We start from the raw sequence: 17,518 nt of genomic DNA, 5'->3' as shown, positions 1-17,518 counted from the left end.
CTGACCTCAGACAGACACGGAAAACTCACGCTGTCAGACACATCCCCACTCTTCCAGCCTTTTAGTTGCATCTTTGACACAGGGACCTGTAACTCTGTTTCCAGAATCTGCTTCATATCTCCTGTTGAAAAAAAGCACACACAGGACAGATTAACCAGGCTTCTCCCCCACATCGCCACCGCTGCAGTTCGGCCTTTTGCCTGAAGATGGCGGGAGAGGACCTGGCAGGTATTGCACTCAAAACCCTGACTCATTATCAATCAATCATTTTTTTTTGTATAGCACATTTTACAGCAGTTGTCACAATACGCTTTACAGACAACCCTGGCCTAAACCCACGCAGGAGCAAGCCTAAGGCAACAGTGGCAAGGAAACACTTCCCGTGGCAGATGGGAAGAAACCTTGGAAGGAACCGGGCTCAAGCGGGAAAGCCATCCTCCTCTGGTCGGCTCAGGGTGCCGACTGGTGACCAACATATCAGTCCATTTTATTATTTGCATTATCACATCAGTAGGACCATGCTAAGGATTTATAGTGTCTTAGCAACAAAGTTGCATTTGTCTCACTAGTAGAGGTGTTAATATTTTAAATCTGCCATTTCAGTCATGAATTCCATCCATTTCCCAATGCTTTTCTCACACTGGCCAGTTGCAAACTTGGCCAATTAAACAGTACTACACATGATATTAATAATTTGATTCAGCAGAAGTTAGGAACACCAGACTTTGTCTAATGAAGGGCGACAATCAAGGGCGACATAGCTCAGGCGGTAAGAGCGGTTGTCTGGCAGTCGGAGGGTTGCCGGTTCGATCCCCCGCCGTGGGGTGTGTCGAAGTGTCCCTGAGCAAGACACCTAGCCCCTAATTGCTCCCAACGAGCTGATTGGTACCTTGCATGGCAGCCTTTCACCATTGGTGTGTGAGTGTGTGTGTGAATGGGTGACTGGGTGAATGAGAGGCATCAATTGTAAAGCGCTTTGGATAAAAGCGCTATATAAATGCAGTCCATTTACCATGAAGTTTTTTGTTTTTTATAAACTGGCCACTTGCAGTTTAAAAAGTAGACTGGCCCCCAAGAGCTGGTAACAATGCATTACTCATTTAGCAAAGCTCACAGGGTCTGTTATCAAGAATAAAGTTTCCATGCAGAGCTATTCAGATAAAACACCTGTTTACAATTATGTGGTTAACAACAACAAGATGAATAGCACCACTGAAAATTACTCAGAAGTGACATGACAAGTTCATTAGAAAAACCACATTTCTGCATAGACAACTATTCTGAGAAGCAAGGATAACCAGCTGTCTTTAATCTGACTTCTGCAAACCTTTCAGAGTAGGACCACAGGCATGCTTTATTGCACAGGGTAGACTTTCCAGGAATAGAGTTTTCTTATACTTACCTTACTTACACACTACACCTGCCCAGATCTGCAGATACAATGAGTGCAATGGATTTAGGGTCAACATTTGTACAACATATACGATATACTGGCCTTTCATCATGAACACAGGACCCAAAAAAGAGCATCTGAAAGACGCAGAATGAGATAACGATTCTTTTCGCTCTGGTGGAAAACACAGCTATTGAAATAAATCTTTAAAAATTTTAATCACTGCACCAATCTTGCTGACAGCCAACCACAGTTTTTTTCTGCCAGCCAATGTAGCTGACACTTCTACCTGCAACAACAGTAGAGCAACTAGAAATACTGCCACGCGGTTGTATGCCTCCGCCAACCAGTAGCCAGTCTGGATATAAAATGTCATCACTTCATCATTTTATCCTATTAGACATTTGTGTGAAACTTTGTCATAATTAGCGTATGAATTCTTGAGTTATGGCCAAAAATGTGTTTTCTGAGTCCACAGTGACCTTGACCTTTGACCACCAAAATCTAATCAGTTCATCCTTGAGTCCAAGTGGACGTGTGTGCCAAATCTGAAGAAATTCCCTCAAGGCGTTCCTCATCGCGTCAAGAGAGAATGGGATGGACGTGAGGTCACAGTGACCTTGACCTTTGACCACCAAAATCTAATCAGTTCATCCTTTAGTCCAAGTGGACATTTCTGCCAAATTTGAAGAAATTCCCTCAAGGCAATCCTGAGATATCGCATTCACGAGAATCGGGACAGACGGACGGAGGGACGGACAGACAACCCGAGAACATAATGCCTCCGGCCATGTCTGTGCCGACGTGGAGGCATAATAAAACCATTTCTACCAACTGCAGCGACGCGGTCAGGATGTAAAAAAAAAAAGACTTAAGCATACAGGCCGCTGGGACGCAAGCCTTGGCATGAGCATAATAAGCGAAGGGGTGCTGGGTGGCTCATGGTGTAAGGACGTTGTTCTAGAACACAGACGGGCCCCATGGCCTGGGCCCCAAGCGGCGACTGGCCTCGTGCTGTGGAGAAGAGCTGTTCTGCGCTCTTCCTCATCAATCGTAGTAGATGGCGCTATGAGCCATCCCATCCGAGGTCCTGACTCACTGTGGTCATTAAAGATCCCATGACACATGTTGCAAAGAGTAGGGGGTTCCCCGGTGTCCTGGCTAAATTCCCAACCTGGGTCTCTCAAACTTGCTACCTTATCATCCCCCTGATTTAATCAGCTAAAAAAAAAAAGTTCTCTCCCTCTCCACCTTAGCTAATGTGTGGTAAGCGTTCTGGCACAAAATGGCTGCCGTGCATCAACCAGGTGAGTGCTACACATTGGTGGTGGGTGAGGCGAGTATCCACTCATCACCGTAAAGCACTTTGAGAATTCGGAAAAGTGCTATATCAATGCAGTGTTTCATTCATTCATTCATTCATTCATTCAAAACACACGACTGGCCATTCAAAGCTGGGGACGAAGAGGAGGAGGACGATGAGGCATGACAGCAGCGAAGGGCGGCAGCGTCCTCACCCACAGTGCTGGCCTCGTCCAGCACCACCTCCACGGAGCGCTGCCGGTACTCCACGCGGAAGTTGAGCATCCGCGGCTGCCGCTCCACGATGTGCCGCGACGGCAGGACGGGGCAGAACGCCGAGGACGAGGAGGAGGACGACGACGGCGGCGGGGAGGAGGAGGAGGACGAGGAGGAAGGAGGCGCCGCTGCCGCTGCTGCCGCCGCCGCCGCTGCTGCTGTCGTCGCCGTGGCTGCTGCTGCTGCTGCTGCTGCTGCTGCTGCCGCCGCTGGCTGGCTGTGTGGCCCGAACAGGCCGGCCTGGGTCGCCTCGCTGGGAAAGCTGCTGCACAGGGGACGAACACAAACACACAGAACATCAGCACCGCAGCAGGGGGACCGGGAACACAACACACCCTGCTCCAAACGCTGCAGCAGGGGGACAGGGAACACAACACACCCTGCTCCAAACGCTGCAGCAGGGGGACAGGGAACACAACACACCCTGCTCCAAACGCTGCAGCAGGGGGACCGGGAACACAACACACCCTGCTCCAAACGCTGCAGCAGGGGGACAGGGAACACAACACACCCTGCTCCAAACGCTGCAGCAGGGGGAACACAAAACACCCTGCTCCAAACGCTACAGCAGGGGGAACACAACACACCCTGCTCCAAACGCTGCAGCAGGGGGACCGGGAACACAACACACCCTGCTCCAAACGCTGCAGCAGGGGGACCGGGAACACAAAACACCCTGCTCCAAACGCTGCAGCAGGGGGACCGGGAACACAAAACACCCTGCTCCAAATGCTGCAGCAGGGGGACCGTGCCACAAAACACCCTGCTCCAAATGCTGCAGCAGGGGGACCGAACACAAACACACCCTGCTCCAAACGCAGCTAGCAGGGGACCGGAACACAAACTACCCTGCCCAAAGCACAGCAGGGGACTGAACCAACAACACCCTGCTCCAAAGCTACAGCAGGGGACTGGGAATACGAAACACCATGCTGCAAACGCTACAGCAGGTGCACAAAAACCTTGCTCCAAACTACAGCAGGGGGACCGGGAACACAACACACCCTGCTCCAAACGCTACAGCAGGGGGACCGGGAACACAACACACCCTGCTCCAAACGCTACAGCAGGGGACCGGGAACACAAAACACCCTGCTCCAAACGCTACAGCAGGGGGACCGGGAACACAAAACACCCTGCTCCAAACGCTGCAGCAGGGGGACCGGGAACACAAAACACCCTGCTCCAAACGCTACAGCAGGGGGACCGGGAACACAAAACACCCTGCTCCAAACGCTACAGCAGGGGGACCGGGAACACAAAACACCCTGCTCCAAATGCTGCAGCAGGGGGAAAAAATGCATTTAGCTTCATTCATTTATAACATTTCCCATTTGCCCATGGGCAATGCCACGCCCAGTTACACAAACACACCTTCCCAGAACAACGGCACACCCATTTAAACGCAGCTAGCAGATGGGAAACAATTCAGGACCACTGGGAACATCACCACCACAAAGGTCAATGCTTTAGGTTGGACATAATACCCAACAAACAGATGAAAATTCTTCTAAACGGGTTCCTTCTTACCGTCAATATGTAGTAACTCTGGTTATTTTATGGCCTACAGTCATGGTGTTAAGTTGACTGAAACACACAAGTGGACTGGCAGAGAGTTTTTATACAGGCACTTGTTCGAGAGCAAAATAGTTCCTTCTATCCTTTTTGAGTACACCCACTCATTTAAAAAGCTTTTCTTTTGAAATTTTTATTTTCATATTTATTTCTACTCCACCGTTAAGCCTTTGTTTATGGCACAGATAAGTCATTTGTATGCACCCCCACTGCTTTCACTTTCAGGCCTGTCTTGAGGCCTTTCCAATACAATCTAATGAGTCAAATACGAAATTTACTGCTTCCTAAGATGGCTTCAGTCAGGTTCCCAGTTCACAGATGAGTCAAGATTCACACCTCAGTACAGTACAGACGTAGTACTTGTGTGTTTATAAAATTGTTGCTATTTTATTTATTATAAATTTTTTTTAATTTTGTTTTTTTTTAATTAAGTACTATATTGGCACGCAATTGTTATGTCCACGCATGAAGGCTGCTTTTAAATAATAATTTTTAAAACTAGGTGAAATTAGAATTAATTAGCCAAATTAGCAATATGCAAAATACTGTATTTTTCTGTATCATTCAGTAGCAAGGTTTTTCCAATTCAACTGAACTTTCTCATTGCAAGCAGAACGAAAAGAAAATTGTTTAAATAAGCTTAATCTTTTCACATTGTGAAGCGAGCACACGCGCGCACACATACGTACACACACACGCGCGCGCACACACAGACACACGCGCACGCGCGCGCACGCAAGCACGCGCAAATTAAAAAAAGAACCACAGCCCCATTCGGTGCGGCGGCGGCGGCAGGGAAAGGAGGAGCAGCAGCAACACAAACAGTTTCAGAGTCAGTGTAAACAGGCTCTAGACCCGGCGCGATACGGGCCGGGCCCCACAGACGGCCGATTGTTCGCCGCAGAGGGAAGGAAAATGAAAAGAGTCGGCCTTCTCTGCGCGCAGGAGCGCTGAGGGGGACACAAAACGTCTCTCCCTTCTCCGCGTCTGGGGGCCGCATTCTCCAGCGCGCCTCCCGGCCCACGCCGCAGTAAATAATGTCTTTTCTCTCGGCTGGGCCACACAAAGGGCCTCTCTTCTCGGGGGGGGGGGGGGTCAGCGCAAATCGCGCCGGGAGAGGGAGCGGGACGCCAAGGGCCCGCACAAAGACCCGCATTTACCCCACACCTCACCACAACAGCGGAAAGGTTAAAGACGTTGGGCTTTGAGGGCACCCTGCGAAACCCGCACAGCCAGAACAAACGGCCCTTTGAAATGATAACAATCGTAGCGGTGACGCTAACGCCGAAAGAACGGCTGGCACAGGTGAGGCTGAGACCCGTGATCCAGCGTCGGCACGTTCGCTACTTCCTGCCGGCGGCCTCGCCCGAGCTCCTCGTACATTAACACTCAAAACTCATACTTAAACGTATATTACGCTTAAGGGTATATTTAAAACCTGTGGTCAGAATATACCCTGATTTACATGCAGTGGAAAACAGATGAAGGGAGCTCAACACAAACCATTTCCTTTACAGATCTCCACATTCTCCACAAAATACTTCAGCACGCAGTCATCTTGACCGTTCTCAAAAAATGCACAATACAACTGCTGCAGCAGAACGGGGATGCCAGCGATGCAGGCTAAACTTAGACTGCAGAAAGCAAGCTGCACAGCGACAGCTTGGGCTGTCTGAAGAATCCTGTGAGCATTACAATACCCGTAAACACTGTGAGCAAGGGTGGCTTTCACAGTCAGTGGAGAGATCGGAAAGCCCCTCTTCTCCTCCTGTGCTGCTGGGGCTCACTGCAGACTGCACCGTGCAGAGGGCAGCGGGCAGACAGCAGTGAGCAGCATGCAGACAGTGGTGAGCAGCGTGCAGACGAGAGTGAGCAGTGTGCAGATGGCAGCGAGCAGCGTGCAGACGGCAGTGAGCAGTGTGCAGACGGCAGTGAGCAGTGTGCAGGCGGCAGTGAGCAGCGTGCAGGCGGCAGAGAGCAGTGTGCAGACGGCAGTGAGCAGCGTGCAGACGGCAGTGAGCAGCGTGCAGACGAGAGTGAGCAGCGTGCAGACGAGAGTGAGCAGCGTGCAGATGGCAGTGAGCAGTGTGCAGGCGGCAGTGAGCAGCGTGCAGGCGGCAGAGAGCAGTGTGCAGAAGGCAGTGAGCAGTGTGCAGAAGGCAGTGAGCAGCGTGCAGACGGTGGTGAGCAGCGTGCAGACAGTGGTGAGCAGCGTGCAGACAGTGGTGAGCAGCGTGCAGATGGCAGTGAGCAGATGGCAGTGAGCAGCGTGCAGATGAGTGAGCAGCATGCAGACAGTGGTGAGCAGCGTGCAGACGGCGGTGAGCAGCGTGCAGACGGCAGTGAAGATGAGTGAGCAGCATGCAGACAGTGGTGAGCAGCGTGCAGACGGCGGTGAGCAGCGTGCAGACGGCAGTGAGCAGCATGCAGACAGTGGTGAGCAGTGTGCAGACAGTGGTGAGCAGCGTGCAGACAGTGGTGAGCAGCGTGCAGACAGTGGTGAGCAGCGTGCAGATGGCAGTGAGCAGATGGCAGTGAGCAGCGTGCAGATGAGAGTGAGCAGCATGCAGACAGTGGTGAGCAACATGCAGACGGCAGTGAGCAGCGTGCAGACGAGAGTGAGCAGCGTGCAGACGGCAGTGAGCAGCGTGCAGATGGGAAATGAGCAGCATGCAGACGGCGGCGAGCAGCGTGCAGACGGCAGAGAGCAGTGTGCAGACGGCAGTGAGCAGCGTGCAGATGGGAAATGAGCAGCATGCAGACGGCGGCGAGCAGCGTGCAGACGGCAGCGAGCAGCGTGCAGACGCCGGTGAGCAGCGTGCAGGCGGCAGCGAGCAGCGTTCAGACGCCGGTGAGCAGCGTGCAGGCGGCAGCGAGCAGTGTGCAGACGGCAGCAGATTTTTCACAATGCAAATAATAAAAAATTTTAAAATACTCACAAATTATTTATTCTAAATATTATGAACTGGAATTCGGAATATTACAATATTGCATGATTACAAATATTTCATGAAGCAGTACTGAAATGAATGACAGGGCAGAAATCATTTTAAAAACTATCAGATACCAAATTGATATTTTGACTCTTGGGGAACACCCCAAAATAGTTTGCTTTGTTTACTGATTAAAAGAGCATAGAGAAATTCTCAGCAATATTCAAATAGCGTGTCTACGAATACACTGAACTCACGAAATCACAACCGAGGGTACAGTAATGACTCACTGAAAACCTCAATAAACTCAGTACCCAGCCTTCAGAATAATGAGCGGCATGCGTTCACACCAGCCCTCTTCATCTGAGAAAGCGTTCCGGCAACGCATTCCAAGAACCCAGAGCAGCCTCTTATTTTCAGTTTGACTGTGCTAAATGGCTCAAACGAAAACATCTCAGAAAGGCAGCTACATTACTCATAATACATTAACCTACTTTTCTAAAATACCAATTATTACGAAATGATATTTAGAAAATATAAAACTGTACTGATTTATAAAACAGCATTCTTTGAGTGAGCCGATACCACCTGCCCACACTAGTAATCATGGCACCACCGCTTACAGCTAACTATTAACATAGGCTTTACAAAGGCAATGCACACCTCAGCAGGACAAGGACAGACTAGGTTTTACATTTAAGATCTTGGAGCAGCGCCATACACAATCTTCCTCTAGAAATAGACAGAGATGTTATTATCTGGGCAACTTTTTTAACCAAAAGACCTTTTCGAACTTAGCTGCACAGATCTGGGGAATGCCGCACGGAGAGGGCGAATTATTAATGGCAATCAATTACACCATTTAATCTCAGACAGCGCAGCGCCACTGAAGCAGCCACTCGGCCATTTTCACCCAAATTTAGCAACCGAACAGATCACCTACGTAACCACGGACGGGAAAGCCCGCGAGAAGGTCACGAGGGCGCTTTCCAAAACTGACTGAGACAGAGGCCGCATCTTTAAAACAGCTACGTAACGTGCGACATAATCAACGTATGGCTAAGATAATATTATCCACTGCCCCATTACATAATGCCAATAGTTCACCAATAGTATGCCTCACAGCGCAAGCCCTTATCATATTATGTAAAATGAGCATTTCAAAATGGCAGCATGGCAGAAGCTAGCCACCATGAACCTGAAAACCTTCACCTGGATGAAGCACTCTGACGTACATTTTAATGAAGTATAAATAACAAGGATCTGAGACTGACATTAACCCTGCTTGAGTCGCTATTTAAAATAATCATCAGCAGTCAAGGGATAGAGCAATTTGCTGCAGGCATACTGCAAACATTTGTACAATCAATAATTGAGCAATGCATAATTGAAGACCCTAATACAACTGCATACAGATTTGTTGAAAGGGACAATTATTTTTAAGTCATTTATTACCAGGCTATACAAAGTAAACATGTGCTGTTCTTAATGCCGAAAAGGCAAACAATCATGACAAGTTTGAATGGAAACGTAAGGGAGCAATCTGTTTGTCAAAAGAGCAATGTTTCACTAACAGCGAAGAGCCAAGAAACCAGGAGGACCAAAATTAGTAGTATTGTTTTATAAAATACTGTAAAATGGCCAGAACAATTTACAAAACAATTTGCAACAATACAACCATAACCTAAACTGTTATGAAAAATTATGTTTTGTATAATATGACAAATATTGTTATTATCTACATGACCCAAACTGGATCTTTTTCAAAAGCCTGTATATTCTCTCCTGATTTCACAGGGTACCACTAATGTATTTGTCATTAACACGGACACATGGAGGTTACATATTCCGGCGGGGAAAGAGCTGTTCCAGGAAATGCTTATAGATGGCGCTCTCTACCCACCCAAGGTCTAGCGCGGAACGGACAACAGCCTCCAAGCGGGCCTGGAGTTGGCCGGGATCACCTCGCTGGGTGCCGTTTTGTGCAAAATGCCATCCTACAAGAGGGGCCTGAAGCCAGCTGCTTTGTAAATAGGATGTGTGGAGGCTACTCTGCCAGGCCCCATTCATAATTATGCGCCTTTAAGAAAACCATGTTCTCACTCCCAAAGGCCTTGCACACACAAAACAGACCGTTTAACAGAACGTGCATGGCCTGAATGTATTTCTTCTTAGCTCAGTATATTAATGAATACTGACCGTTAAAGAAAAAAAAAAAAAAAAAAAAAATTTGGACAACGGACACAAAGGACACAAAGAACCTCTGAGGACTTTTCCCCCAATCAGCAAGAGTTTAAATTTTGTTTTTTGTTTTTTGTAAAATGTTGCAATTTTCTCCTGGGCGTTTTCTTTACTCCTCCCACCTATTTTGTCACAATCAAAATAACAGTTACGCCGCAAATTGTAGAACTGCTTATTACCACAGAAATGCCTACATCACTCTCCTGCTACGGTAGCTTAAATCAATTACGATTAGCCTGTTAGCCCATTTAGGAAAAGGTACCGGTAGCTGTGTTTGCAGTTTGTTCAATTTTTTTACATTTACATGAGGGCTTCCTAAAAATGTACAAAAATAAGACATTTTGACTAACACAAGCATTTCCTACTAGCAATTTGTCCCTTGTTCATTAACATCATTTATTTTCAAGAATGAAGGCAATAATTAGACCATGTTAATACAAGACCAAAGTTAATAAAAGTTGCATGTCATATACCTTGCACAAAACAGTTATAATTCATTAAATGACATTTGAATATTAAGGATTTTAATTATGAGAACATCACATAATTATTGTGCATTAAAACCACTTTAATATAACTACAGTTAAATGAAAAATTATTGGGGGCACTTACACAATTTTAGTGTATTCCAAAAGTATTTGAACAGAGACACCATGTTTGTTGTTTTGGCTCTGTACCCCAGCACATTGGCTTTCAAATAAAACAATGAAAATGGCTTTTGAGTGGAGACTGTCAGCTTTAATTGAAGGGTATTTACATCCATATCCAGTGATCCGCACAGGAAATACAGCCCTTTTAGACATAATCCCCCATTTTAGGGGATCAAAAGTCAGTGGACAAATCATCATAATCTGAAATAGTCATCATATTTAGTATTTGGTTACTCGCTTTAGTAAGTGGTCGCAAATCCTTGGCATTCAATGACTGCCAGAAGTTGGTGACCCACAGACGTCACCAGACACAGGGTATCTCCCCTGGTGAAGCTCTGCCAGGCCTGTACTGCAGCCATCGTCAGTTCCTGTTTGTGTCTGGGGGGATTTTGTCTTCAGTTTTGTATTCATCAAGTGAAACGCATGTTCAACTGGATTCAGGACAGGCTCTTCCTTTTGTTGCAAGGTGAGTTCTGGGGCATTTGGTTGTATCTGAGCAGGGAGGTTTCTGTACACTTCAGCATCCTGCTGCTGCCATCAGCAGTCACATCATCAATGAAGACAACTGAGCCAGTTCCAGTGGCAGCCATACATGCCCAATCCATACCACCATGGTCATAGATGAGGGGGTGCTTTAGATCATGAGCAGTTCCTTTATTTCTCCACACTATTCTCTGCCCATCACGTTGGTACAGGTTAATCACGTAATCTCATTTGATCTGTCCATAAGAGTTTGTTCCCGGACCGCTGTTTCTATAATGTACTTCTTAGCAAACTCTAACCTGGCCGCCCTGTTCTTGGGGCTTACCAACGGTTTGCATCTGGCAGTGAACCCACTGAGGTTATTCTGGTGTTGGCTTCTCTTTCGTTTTAGTTTTTGGCACATACACGCCCACATCCTAAAAAGTGCTCTTCACCTGTTGAAAAGGGGTTTTTCTTCACAAATGAAAGTATTCTTTAATCATCCACTACAGTATTCTGCAGTGATCTGCCAGGTTGCTTGCAATGCCTGAGCTCACCAGTGCGTTCATACTTTTTAAAGTAACGAAGAGCTGATTTTGGCACACACAAGATTTTTAGCTACATCTTATTGATTTATTCAGATCTTTCCACCACCTGATGGTCTGCTTTACTGGCACTGACACCTCTTTGGTCCTCATGTTAAGAGACAACAGCAACGGATTCCAAATGTTAATGCCACACCTAGAATAAACTCTAGACCTTCTGTTAGGTCTCTTGTGCATGAACTAATTATGAACAACGCAGAGCTGGCCAAGAAACGGCCAAATGTCCAATTACTTTTGGTCCCATAAAATGGGAGGGACTATCCATTAAAAAGCGGACATGGCTTACCCGTTATGCATGTAAGTACCTTTAAATTAAGGCGGACAGACCACACTAACCTCACCTACATTCTTTAAACCCAATGTCCTGAAGTACACAGCCAAAACAAAAAATTCTCATTCAGTTCTGTGATGTCAATGGTGATGTTTTTTGTCCCAGAAGTATTTTAGGTGGTCTCTTAAGTTTAAATGTTCCCTACCACACCAGGTATGATTAAAGGAAAAAGAAATTTCTAATACGCCACATGTCAGTATAACACCCAGCCTTAACCCTTTAATTCTTGCAAAGTTCGAAAGCACACATCACTTCATACTTCAGTAAGGGATTACTGTCACTGATAGAAACACACAGAATACAGTACTTGTTTTTTATTTTTCTCTCCATATTTTGGACAAGAAGCTCCACATCTTATATGGATGTGGTTCTGGTTAAATGAAGGTTACCTTTGCAAGATGCCATTTTCCTGTGGAATCACACCATTGATTGCAGCCTGTAGAAAGACAAAATAAATCTTACACATGTACACTGATAGTGAACACACACAGAAGCAATTAATGAAAATGCAAAGACATGACATGCCATAAAATATGCAATGTTCCCATGTGTATAACCTGTGGACAGTTACATCAAGTGACACAGTCACTCAGGGGACAAGGACAAGAGTCACACAAAAGAGTGAATACTACGAGCCTGTTTTACAAAGCAACATTTACTGGAACATTTCATAGGTGAACTTGCTGACCCACGGCTCAAATTCTTGCGAACAAGCTGGCAGTCGGTCAGCCAGCCCACGGAGGAACCGTTATCTGGGCTCCCACCTCCGTTACTACAGTTTACACCATCTTACAACTTCACAAAGGGACAGAAACGTTTTATTTCGGCGGTTTCGGGGGTCTGGGGACAGTGCTCCTCTGTTACCCGCGAACCGCGCCCCGGACCGAGCGGAGTTACGGTTATCCCGATGGGCGGCCAGCACAGAGCGGATGTTATTCTCGGGTGGAATGTGGCGAGGTGGGCCGCTTGTTTTCTTTTTTATCTCCTTTCGTCTCCATGGGAGAACTATGTGAAGGATTCCAAACAGGCCAGAGTGGGCACCGGTGCCCAGACGATGACACGGAGATGCAGATCACCATCGCCAAACATCAAAGCCTTTAATGAGAGCAACTGAATAGTAAATTCTTCTCCAAATTTCCCCACTGGGGATAATAAATGCATCAACTAATCTACAGATTAATACACGTATATATTAATATACGTCTCATATGCAATGATTCAGCATATTAAGTCCATCTTGGCCAGCAACAATGTCCTAGTTACCTGTATGCTTTGAAAATTGTACCAAGTTGAGGATTGTTCACACCCTGTATATTGTTTTTGATATTTTATGTATATTGCTGGGTTTTTTGATGGATACATTGTGTTTTTTTAATATTTTTTTCAATACTTGCGATATTTTTTATTATTTATATCCTAAACAGACACATTTTTATCAGTAAACGAAGTAGTACACCCCATCCCAATTTCCCATGAGACATCTGAAACGGATCAGGCACACTGGTAGGGACCCATACCAAACACCCAACCCATGAGTAAACAGTTTGACACTTAATTTGGCTATACACGTTTTTTGTCATTGGGGATGTACTTATTTTACTATTTGACCCCTAATTCAGAATACTTACCTCATTACACATTTAAAGCTACCACTATGCTTCCCACTGAAGCACATTTTTGATGCACCCACCTGCAAGTCAGCATTTATTTTCCACACGGCAATCTGCACGTTACAGGAGAGTCAGCAGCAAACGGAAGCATCTCACCAACCATCATCAAATGACACCAAATGCATTGCCATTTCGTCATGTCCAACACGGCAGCTGGACACCTCTAGTAATATGTTATAACTGACACCACCTCAATAGCAATGTGGTTTCTACAGTTCGTTCCACCTAGGAGGCCAAACGTAAAGCCACACTTCAGAGGGGCTTCATCCCCACTTGGAGACATAAAACTAGAATAAATAAACTGAAGACGACGCGTCATGCATGGAATCATCTGTCTGGATTCTGTCTCACTGTCTGATTCTATGAAATTCAGTTAGGCTACATACTGGATGTGCAACTATGTGTTGAGCGCTCCCATTTCTTACTCAGCAAGACTCGCCCTTCCGAAAAGTCACCTGAGTAAGGGATATTCTTTAATCAAAATTCTGAAGACTGCACATACGGTAAAAGCAAAATTTTTAAACATATATGCCCTACAGAGTCTAGGGCGGGGCTGAATTTAGAAAAACAACTCCGAACTCCACTCGTCTGGCCACTTGCCAGAAATGATTTGAGGATTTGCGGAATTTCGTATTTAAGTGCTGCTTTGAAGTTCCGTTTGTTACAAGTAGAACGAGGTCCCACACATGGCTCTGCACCAAACGCAGCTCTGAATGATTTTTCGTTAAGCTGTGGTGCTCAATTTCAATTGACCTTTGCTACAAGGTCATCAGTCAACAGAAAAACTGTTTCACTGAAAACTGAGAAATTTAACAGTAATTTTAATCACGCATATCTGAAAATCCCCCCAAAAAAATGTATGCCAAAATGCGAGGAGCCCAGGCAACAAAATGCTCCGGATGGCCAACACTAAATATAGAGTTACTGGCAGAGAAATTGTTTTGCAGTGCAAGCATGACAAAATGAGAACGGAAAAATAAGTTCTCGTGAAACAAAGAGAATCGAACGGGGGACAACAGAGGGAGAGAGATCCGAGCGTGCTGGCGATCCGTTCATCCGTCCTCGTTAGGGACACCAGTCATTCCATAGGTCACCGACAGCGTCGCCAAACTTTGAAAAATCAAGGACCCAATCAAAGCCGCTCGGCTCAACTTCAGGTTGTGCAAACAAGCGGTTGTAAACAGATTTTTGCGTTGGGTCTGTGTCCAACTGTATATTTTTCTGGTTGGCCGGCAAACAGTTTAGCAGGTGCTGAGCCAGGGCACCGTGCACAAGGAGAAAAGAGCACGTCGGGGTCCTTCGACAAGAGGCCCTTTCGTAAATATCGCTGGAGCTAACGGCGCTGCAAAGGAACTGCAAGTCATCACATTTACAGGTGCGCCAAACCGCTGCTTGTGCTCGGCGTGTGCGCCTGCTCTGAGCAACTGCCAGAGCAAGAACTGCCCGTGGCTAAATATAGAAGCCTTTTCGAGATAAAGACTTACTCTGCGAAAGAAGAAAAAACAGCAGAAGTCCCGTTTCATAGTTCCTTGAACCTGTCACTTGAAATCTAAACTGAAAGAGTCACACTTCTACATCTGGATATTCCCGATTCCCTTTTTCTACTTGGAGACTTTAGACAATGTCACCATAACAAATAAACAAGGTCCCCATTATTCTATTTTTCTACTATTTTATATTATTCAACCAAACTGGTATTTTAGGTTTTTTTTTTTTGTTAACAAAAAAATATTACAAAGCATTTTTTTTTTTTTTTTTTTTAATAAATAATAAAAATCTAGTGAGTTTCTCTCCCTACAAGCTGAACAGGCCATCTTGGGTGGGTATTGCACATTTTCTTCCAAATGCTCTGCCTTGATTGGTTACCTGACAGGGAATGACAGGAGTGCCCCCCTACACGCACATACACATACAAAATTCCAGCTCTAAAAGTGAACACAGCGTTTAAAATGTCCGGCACAAATTCTACCCAGATCCCCTCCCATTGTACTGTGCTTCATTTAGGAAACACTCTGCTGTGAAACGACTAGACCACACCAGCAAAGGGGGCCTCACTTTGTCAGGAGGTTCCCCTCAAATATAAATTGCGGCTAACCGCTCCTTATGCTCTCTTCCTTTGGAGGCTGGGTAATGTGCTGTTAGCTGTCCAGCAACCAGTAACAGTACACTTAACATGGCAAATAATGACACTGGCATTTTGCTTACTCAGTGTTTTTACAGGAAGCCAATTCATAATGTGATGCTGCCACTCAAGGCACGTGCGAGTTTTTATGCAAATAGTTGGTCAAAGATGATTGGCTGCTTCGGCTGCAATCCAGAATCTACATCAAATCTGTAGCCAAATGTAACTGCCATGTTTTGACCAGTGATTTTTTTCTGAGAGCAAAATGTGGTAATATTTCATGCTATACAGATTTCATATTTTTGCTAGCATAACTGGGATACATTAGACAATGCAAGCATCATAATAAAACCTGAAAAAAATAACCGGGGGCCTTTAATGCTTGTAGGCCCCCTTTTTCATGACACTTGTTACATGTTGCCCCATCCCAGCACTTTTTGGTAATTTGTATTTGTCCTAATACTGTAGCTTATTCTTCTGCCTAGTTGGCTTTGCAGAGGTTAGGTCTGAATAGTGTTCACTGTCTGAACTGTGTCTTGGCTAGAAATAGCTGTACAAAATCAGTATTGTACCTTACTGAACCTGTGTTTAGCAGTTGTCTATGGCCATGAAATGCACTTTAGATAAAAGCGTCTGCCAAATAAACGTAATGTAATGTAATGGAAATGAAAGCTAAATACATTATCTTGGACCAGAATCACACAGATCTATTTAGGAATCCATGCCATTAGATTTCACAATGTGAAATTCATTCTTTTTTAAGAGAACCTACTCAGCCATCAGGCCACAGGCCCTTCAAAGCCTACAGACGCTGCTGTCCTGTGGTTCCGGTGGTTGCAGAGAGCACCGCCTCACCAGGCACCACTATCAGCAGCTTCATCTGCCAGGACTCTTAGCTTATCAGGAGTCCATTTCAGGAAGCCGAGATCAGAGTGCAACATTTTACAAGTACTAATAAATTACACCCCGACCTGAGAATTAAAGCATATAACATAAATCAAGTCAATATTATTTCAGTTGAAGTGTATGTTTTCAATTGGTGCAGGCAGCTTGTGGAACTGCCAGTTTTACAATAACTACTATTTGGGCATTCAGGGTTTCAAAGCAAGCAAGAAGCAAGAAAATATCTTTAAATATACCCCAAAAGCAAGGTAATGCCCCCACATATTGTACAAGTGCACATTCCCCGATTGCTTTAGAAAAATGACATTCATTCTTATTTTTGGTTGGAATTATTTCCTATGGCTTATGCAAGCCGATAAGGAAAGACCAATCAGCAGGATAGTTGACAACTACGAGCAAAAAAATGCTATGCTTCTGGAATTTTCAAAAACAAAACTATTACAAACTGTAGGCTGATTTAACGTCATAAAGACTGTAGCTTATGTGTCAATTACAAGATTACAATTACAAGAAACTGGAAGCTACTAACCAAAACCAGCATTAGGATACACAGGGTGAACTGCAAGCTCAAAGCAAGCAAGGGACAATTATTGCCATACCCTAAGAGACATGTCATCAGTGATCGGATCAATGTGTTCAGAAATACGTTAAAATTAGTTTAAAATGAGAAAACTGTTGTTGTCTCTCCACTATACCATTCCTTCAGAACTAGCCAATTTTAGACGGGCCCATCATGCAGTTACAGAGAGAGTCAAGAATTTACAGTTTTTTTATCATTGGAGAGTGTGGCTGGGTTCCATTTAACATTAACTTTTTTGTGTGAAAGCTACTTCTTTCCTGTAGCTACACGAAATTTTCATGACTTACCAACAAATAGGAAAAACAAAACCTTCCAAATATCACTAGGAAACTTTTTCTTAAAGGGAACCCCGCCTGTTAAGACTTGTAGGCCTTAATATGGTGTAAATGCCAGTAATTATATAAATGTGTTATTAAAACCACATGGAAGATTGTAGTTATTTTTGATTTTTATTTGAATCCTTCAACTTGTAGGT

At 45.2% G+C, this 17,518-nt stretch overlaps 1 protein-coding gene across 2 annotated transcripts in view; it reads right to left on the bottom strand.

Moving 5' to 3' along the window:
* Positions 1–17,518, bottom strand: part of faf1 (Fas (TNFRSF6) associated factor 1) — an 84,984-nt gene that overhangs the window by 62,724 nt on the left and 4,742 nt on the right. The window contains exons 3-5 of one of the 2 annotated variants that reach the window (XM_064333324.1): positions 12,158–12,204; positions 2,911–3,233; positions 30–121 (exon numbers count right to left, since the gene is read on the bottom strand). In XM_064333324.1, coding sequence (XP_064189394.1) covers positions 30–121; positions 2,911–3,233; positions 12,158–12,204 — 462 coding nt within the window. Of the gene's footprint in view, positions 1–29; positions 122–2,910; positions 3,237–12,157; positions 12,205–17,518 lie in introns of both variants that reach the window. The other variant, XM_064333322.1, reaches the window with a different exon arrangement.

The sequence above is a fragment of the Anguilla rostrata genome, chromosome 4 (genome assembly GCF_018555375.3).
Source record: "Anguilla rostrata isolate EN2019 chromosome 4, ASM1855537v3, whole genome shotgun sequence".
In the NCBI taxonomy this organism is placed as follows: Eukaryota; Metazoa; Chordata; class Actinopteri; order Anguilliformes; family Anguillidae; genus Anguilla; species Anguilla rostrata.
This window is presented reverse-complemented; position numbering and strand designations above follow the sequence as displayed.